Here is an 8,094-nt window from a genome sequence, read left to right as displayed (position 1 = left end):
ACTAGCATAGAATGCATGTGTATCACAGTCTAAGAAACAATACTAGGCTGTGAAAAGCAAACTCTCTATGGATATGTATGGAAAGACTTACTGATGACCTCATCTGATGAGCAATAATGCAAACAACCATCAGTTGTATCCCTATCATTGTAGCAACTATCACTGCCAACCTGCAGCAGTTTCAACAAGGATGCTGATGAATTTCAATAACCATATTGCAACCAGTTTAAATTTTTATGTCAACATACTATGGAACTATACCATGAAAACCCTTCAGAAAGATGGACCTTCTCCTTCAGCTGTTGCAGAAATGCTGTTGGATAAGAGCAATCCCAAATCACTGCTACAACCTTGCCCCTCTTCAGATGGTGCCAACATGGGGGACACTGAGACATTCATTGGACCTCGTGAGACATTCATAGGACCTCTCCATGAAACACAATGAACCCTTAGGAACTTCCATGACCTTTACCAAGGCTAACTCTTCTAATCCCACCCCCCCCTGGTACCTATCCAAGGTGGAAATTTAGTTCATCAATTATCTGTATCTCTCCTGCCTTAATCAAGCCCGGACCATTATTGCTTGCAGCCTTAGATCCTTCTATGTAGCATCTAAGAAGTCTCATTCTTGTCACCTCTCTTTCCAAATCGTACACCATAGAGTGTGCAAGTCTGTTAACAGTAATAACTTTTACATCTCATTCACTTTTTTAAAAAAAACATAGCAAATACCATCGCTCAGGTATATACAGCATGAGAGGCATATCATCGACAACATGGATTAAAAAGCAAATATTATAAATAGTGTACTCGAGAGATTACTTTTAAAAGAAGTGCGTTACAGAAAAAAAATCTGAGCATTCCATATTTGGGTATGCTTTACCTATTTGATTCCTGACTAGCAGAGTGAATGGAAATACCTAGCAAATACCATCGCTCTTGTATATACAGCGTGGGAGGCATATCGTCGACAACATGGATTGAAAAGCAAATGTTATAAATAGTGTACTCAAGAGGTGACGCTTAAAAGATGTGCGCTATTTTAAAAATCTGAGCATTCCATATTTGCGTATGCTCTACCTATTTGATTCCTGTCTGGCAGAGTAAACAGAAACCAAGAGTAAATAGATCATATAACATCCACACAAACACCACGACAACTCCTGCAACACAAAATCATGAATGCCCAAATCTTGATGCATCTGTCAAGTGACAATGAGTCCACTTCATAATCGTGAATACCCAAATTATGATACATCTGCCAAGTGACAATGAGAAAGCTTCAAAATCTGAGTTGCTGAGAATGCTAAATAATTTATTACTCCACGCTCATAATGACAAGTTGTGAAGGCTTCTTGAATAAGACTTGTATATCCAAAAGAACCTTTTTTACAATTTGAAACTTCCTGCCTCATCTCAGATATTGACATCTGGACCTCATGTCACGCTCTTGGGTCCATGCCATGTTGCCAAACATATACACATTCATCCCAAGCAGTGCTGGCTATAAGTCCATCCACAAGAACACTCAAGTCCAGACCTAGGACAAACTCTGAGTGATGATCGTATCTCGCAAGCAGAGCATCTTCAGCAGCTTGATAATCCCACACACACAGAGTCATGTCATAAGAGCAAGAGGCAATCAAATTCTCATGGAAAGGAGAAAACTTGACCCTCTTAACTGCATAACTGTGGCCCTGCATTGCAGTGAGAGGCTGCCGAAAGTTTCTGACATCCCATACTCGGATGGACTTATCGATGGCCCCTGTAACCAGCACAGATTCATTGTACTTGTTCCAATCGCAGCCCAGAATCTCCTGATCATGGGCGGGAATGACAAGAACAGACTGCGGATCCCGAACATCCCAAATGCGCACTGTGCAATCACCAGAAGCCGAGGCAAAGACGTCAGCATGCCGGGGGTTCCAGACGGCCATGTAGATGCAGTACGTATGTTCGCTGAAGGTTCTCAAGGACTGCGGCCGGTCAATAGTCCAGAGCTTGACAGTGTCATCCCAAGATGAACTCAAGAAGCAATCTTTGCGGACCGGGTTCCATTCCACCGACTGGACCTCGTGGGCATGCTCGTGCAGGCTTCTGATAGGGTTAGCCACTGGCGGGAGGTTTGTGTCCCAGATCTTGACAGAGCCATCGCCGCAGGCGGAGACCAAGACATTCTCATTGTCCTCGGACCACGCGCAGTCATAGATGCTGTCCTGCGAATCGAAGTGGCAGAGCTCGAGGATGCCGTTAGGGCTGAGCTCCAGCACGAACTGCCTGCCATTCCCGACGAGGCCGAAATTCTGGGAGGTGGACACGGCCAGCCGAGTCTCCAGGAAGGGGCTGAATTTGACAGAGCAGCCATTGAAGCCCTGCGTCTTAAACAGAGGCATTATGATGATGCTGATACTGGTGCCGATGCTTGGTAAATCCCGTCTCCCGTCCGTCTCCTGCTCTCCCGCTGTTGCTGCCGGCTCACGCTCGCTTGTTTTTTCTTTAATTTTTCCCTCCCCGTAATATCCTGCGTTTGTTTTTCCCCCGGTAATATTGTAGTTTTCTCCTTCATTACAACTAGACGCTCTTGGTCTAGATTCTCCGGTAATATCCTGCGTTTGTTTTTAACCCGGTAATATTGTCAATTTGCCCTTCATTATAATTAGACGCTTTTCCTCTACATTCTCCCCGTGTTTCATGTCGGCGTTCACTAGGGTTTCAGAGCATGTTTTTTGTTGTATGACTAGCGTGTGAAGCGGAAGTTGCCGTGCTATCGCACACAACTTCGTTCAATAATCCATTTCTCCTCTTTTTCTCTCTTACACACATACAATCTCTCTTTCTCTCTCTCTCTCTCTCTTCAATTCTCTCTAAGCACCCTCTCTCAGTATCTCTCTCTCTCTCTCACACAAAACTTAAAACTAAAAGTAGTTTATAAAAGTTGTAACATAGAAATAATCTCTTCCATGCACCATACTTATAAACTTTCCTCTCTAGACATCAATGTAAAGAATCACATGATTGCTTTGTGTGAAAAAAAGGAAACAACAACATTAGACCAAAACGGGTCATAATCGACATAGAGACCAAGTACCACGAAAAGAATTTCTATTAGAGACCTAGTCAAAATGAAGCCACAAAGGCTAAGTATAAGGCACGCGAGTGTTTTCAAGCACCATAGGCAAATGACCGATGCCAACAAAAAAAGACAATATCTCCAAGATGCCTAATAGAAAGAAAGCTTCCTCTTCTTTGAGTAATCATTAACAAAATCTTCCTCCTTCTTACAAACATGTGAAGGCAAAGAATGGAATGATCCCATAGTTTCCATTGGTAATCTCATGGGCGATGCAATAGTCCTACCTCTCTCTTTACCACTTACATTAGAACAAAAATCACAATATAAGTACATGGAATAATAATATTATACTGAAACGGGTCATAATCGAGAAAAAGACCATGTACTACAAAAAGAATTTCTATAAGAGACCTAGTCAAAATGAAGCCACAAAGGCCAAGTATAAGGCACCCGAGTATTTTCAAGCACCATAGGCAAATGGCTGATGTCAACAAAAAGAGACTATGTCTCCAAGATGCCTAATAGAAAGAAAGCTTCCTCTTCTTTGAGGAATCTTTAACAAAATCTTCCTCCTTGAGTAAAACATGCGAAGGTGAAGCAGTGAATGATCCCACAATTTTCATTGGTAATCGCATGGGTGATGCAATAGTCCTACCTCTCTCTTTACCACCTGCATTAGAACAAAAATTACAATATAAGCACGTGGAAGAACTAACAAAGATAATTTCATCCCAACAATAATAATACTTGATCGAATATTTGTGAACCATTCCATAGGTACTAACAAACATTAATGCAGTGTCACAAAACAACCCAAATCCTTGAATCTATATTTAAACCAATGCCTTGGTATCTTATCAGTGTATGAGAGCGTTGAAATCTCTTCTTATGGTCAACCTCGTATATATGCACATGAAAGCATTGTGTGTATCCACAATGTACAACTTCAATAAAAACTGGGAGCTTGATGTCAATATTAACATCATCATATAAACGCTCGATGACCCTTGCAAGTGTCCTTCTTATGATATCATCACTCGTTACTGTGCACAACGTACATTGTAGCTCCTTTTGATAGTCAGAAGCTGAGTAATAGTGCCACTCTAGGGTAGGCATTTGCAAAAGTTAAATAAATAGCGAAATATAAAGCATGTTGACTTCCAAGAGAGTATATTCCAACCAAACAGGGCACAGAGAGCAATTCACATATACCCAAAACCAGTGTCCCTACATGGTTGTCAATAACTACATCTCACAAAGAAAGTAATGCACATTATTGCACCTTTCGAAGAACATCCTTGTATACAATGTTTGTGGCCATATCCCCATCCTATTCACCTAGTAGAACTTTCACACCATGCAAAGTTTTTACCCTTGAAAATGCAACACATAGCTGACCATGTGTAAATACTGCCGCCTTTAGATAAAGCCCAATAATGGACAAAGTCTACCCTTGCGACTTGTTGATTGTCATAGCGAATGCCAACCGGATAGGGAACTGTCTTCATTTCATAGTAAATGGTAATTGTGTAGCATTCGAAATAAAAAAAATCCGGGGAATAAAACCTCATTCGCCCACATTTGTCCCCGTTATTATCTCAGCATCTATCACTTTCATATTGAAAGCTCTACATATTAACCATGTACCATTACACATACCCCTTCCTGGGTTTAGATTTCTAAGAAGAATGATAGGTGCATTTATCTTCAACAATAATAAATGAGGAGGGAATCCACCTCCAAGGTCCAATGTATTTAAATACTCAACAGAGTATAAAATTAAGTCGTTAGTCTTTGCAATCAAATCTACACTATAATACTATCTGACCTCCCCTAGCATCAGTTGCATTGCATGATCATTCAAAGTAGCCACCTCTGTATTCTGCGAGGTGAGTATAGCCCGCTCACTAAAATATGATGTGTAGTCACCCACATTGGATATGTCACTGTACACACTATCAATCAAGGTTTTGATAGACTGCCCTTTTAATACCATGCTAGGTGGAACACATAACTTATCACAACTTTCGTTAATACCCACTCCATCCCCTATTTCTTGAATCCAACAGATGAACCCATTGTCCACTACACTACTAGTTGTTGACACTCGCATATTCCCAAATAGCCTTAGTACCCTTATGTAATGCCACAAATCAGAGTAACATAATGCAGCATTAATAATATCATCATGGTCCCCTTTACCACAACCGGCAAGACCTGCCTAAAATCCCCTCTAAACATTTTTTTTTTCTACCAAATGGCTTATCACAACTCATAACATCTCTTAGAGTTCTATCAACCTCTTCAAAGGCATATCGATGGGTCATAGGAGTCTCATCCCACAAAATAAGGCTTGACTGTCTCAATAACCGAGCAAGGTCACTTTGAACAAGAATATTGCAAGTGAATCGATTATTTAATTCTATTGAGATTTTAAACCGTGAGTGAGCTGTACGACCACCTGGTAAAAGCAAGGTAGCAATGCCACATGATGCTGTTGCCAACGCTATATGGCTGCCACTACGCACCTTCGCAAGAAAACATTTATACAGGAAAGTCTTCCCAAACCCACCAGGGCCATCCAAAAAGAATATATCCCCAGTATCTGTGCCAACAACATCCATAATTGCACTAAAGGCAATTCTTTGTCCCTCATTCAACATTCCCTCCATGGATTCAGAAACCCTACGTTGTTCTGATGTGTTATATGCATATTTGTAATGTATCCACCTATTCACTTGCAGGACATGTGTTAGCAGCCCATCGGGAAGAGAGTTCAAAAAGCGCCGCCTGGCACTCCCACAGAATGTCACGGGGTTTGCGATCTAGGTCTTCCCGAGTCTACGACGAAGCGGAAGCATTCCGGCCATTCCCATTTAGGACCGACCTGAATCAGGGTTCTCTTAGTGGTCAAATTCCTAGAACGACAGCTAGCGTCGACGCAGAAACGTTAGGGTCGAAGCGGATTCATGCTGCACTTGGTTCAAGGAGAATGGGAAACGAGAGGGATGCAAAGCTCGACCTCTCTGCCCATAAGGCATAGTCCCATTCTGTTCCCCTAAAACAACATAAATCGGGGTTCTAGTAACCTAGACTCTAGGTCATCGTTCCTTACTGTTCATTTCCTTCCAGAAAAGTTCATTGCTATTGATTTCGTTCGAGAAAAGTTCCCGGCCAACCGGGACCACTCATCCGTAAGATGGACCCATGGCCACATCCACCGCACTTTCCTCAGGGTTGCTTTAGTTGTCTAATTACCTACCATATTTAGTTGGACACGCATAAAACAACTTCCTTAATTAGCCTTTTAGTCACTGGTTCCTTCACGTAATCTTAGCACTGACATAGAAAAGCAATGTCAAACAAGTTCCTTTACAACAATTGATCTTATTTTATCTTTGGAATACATCATATAATCCAACCCATAGGCTAATCCATAATCCGCCCGAAGGCAATCCAACAATCCACAGGGATTACTAATCCAAGATTCCGCCCGTAGACTAGTATGCGGACCTCGAGATCCAATCACGAGTCACGTCGGCCTCTTGTGCAGGACCCAGAAGGCAAGGGATTTACAGCCAGAGTCCCCTTTGGCACCCAAGCGTCCTCCTGCTCCAAGTAGCGCCCAACGAAGAGATCTCTCGCGGCAGGTTCGGTCCATGTTCCCGGCACGGTTAACAACCCCCTTGGTTAGGGTCAGGCAGACAGTCGAGGGTAACTGATGCTGCCTCTCCCTCTAGGCCTTCAACCTGAAGCATTATTCAATTTTCCATCCTTAGATTCTTTGAGCAAAGCAATACAAATAGTGCTCCTAAACTGTAAAAACACAATCAATCCAGTGGTCGTTTTACTTGGCCAACTGCTAAAGAGTGAATCCTTCTCTCCGAATGTATCCAGCATTCGATCCGGGATTAATTGTGACTTGGCAAGATCCTCAAGGGTTTGTTTGTTTACCCTTTTGTCCTTGGGTTAGGGTCATACCCTGTCAACCCAAATTAATCAACACCTTAGGTTTCTTAAGTTAAGACAGTAAATCCTGGCGACCATGTCGCTCTGACTTGATTTGTCAATTGCTTGTTACCCTAATTTGGCAACTCAGTAGCAGGATTACTCATCCTCTTGCAAGTTAGACTTGCGCGCTAGAACCTAGCAACCTTGTTCTAAGGAGTGGGGCAACTCTACTTTGTGATTTAACACAAAACCATGTGACGTTGCAACTTGTTGCATAGGAGTTGCATTTGACTTGCGGGATCATCTTTCCCATCAAATCGGTGTTTCTTAGTCAAGAAATATGTTTAGTCAAGACGTAATGTTTGGGGTGTCTTCTTACCCAACGCAATCTTGACCTTGCTAGGCCAATAATGTTTGGGCCTAGGGTTTCTAGGCTCAATCGGAATTTTAGTATTAGGTCGTTCGATCCTTAGGGTAAAAACCCTAGATTGTTAGTGTATGGGCATTCACTTAACCCAACCATTCCGTGAATGTGGGTAGGACCTTTGGGATTGAGGGTCTCGACTTGGCGACCAAGTGCGATACTAGGCAGAATTTCTAACGTGCTAAGCCCTAGCTAGCACTTGAGGTGTTCATTGTATCGACTAGTTATGCTTTTTCGAGTCCCTTGAGGGTTATAACATTACAAGGGGTTTAGCTTAACTGGTCTACTTGTCTTGCGACAAGGAACGATCCTTTCTTAGAGATGCTAAACTTGATCTAAAGGTGTAAATAGTTGCAAGACATCACATTATGTGTAAATATGTGATTCATTACTTCTATGCTCTATAAGGTTCGTAGTAACCCTTTTCTTTTCTTGCTAAAGTCATGATGAATGACAATTTGGAGAATAACTTGCATAAAACCTACAAAGATTTACATCAAGGAACTATGCCTACAACCTTTCGTTTAATGCAATTGAATTTCAGGCTTTAATATGATGTGCAACCTTTCCTAGATGCAACTCCGATAAATGAAGTTCATGCATCACGAATATGTGACATGCAACCATTTCTAGATACAACTTCGAT

At 41.9% G+C, this 8,094-nt stretch overlaps 1 protein-coding gene across 1 annotated transcript; it reads right to left on the bottom strand.

Moving 5' to 3' along the window:
* Positions 1 to 1,294: 1,294 nt before the first annotated feature.
* PEX7 (peroxin 7) lies at positions 1,295 to 2,527 on the bottom strand. Its single transcript, XM_087662204.1, has one exon. It carries the CDS (start codon positions 2,391 to 2,393, stop codon positions 1,443 to 1,445), a length of 951 nt encoding a protein of 316 aa, XP_087518330.1. The 5' UTR covers positions 2,394 to 2,527; the 3' UTR covers positions 1,295 to 1,442.
* Positions 2,528 to 8,094: the final 5,567 nt, after the last annotated feature.

The sequence above is a fragment of the Lygodium microphyllum genome, chromosome 21 (genome assembly GCF_053477565.2).
Source record: "Lygodium microphyllum isolate KBCC chromosome 21, Lygodium_microphyllum_v1.1.10, whole genome shotgun sequence".
NCBI lineage: Eukaryota > Viridiplantae > Streptophyta > Polypodiopsida > Schizaeales > Lygodiaceae > Lygodium > Lygodium microphyllum.
This window is presented reverse-complemented; position numbering and strand designations above follow the sequence as displayed.

Excerpts from the sequence above, each read along its gene's own strand:
- PEX7 (XM_087662204.1), bottom strand. The coding sequence starts at position 2,393 with ATGCCTCTGTTTAAGACGCAGGGCTTCAATGGCTGCTCTGTCAAATTC.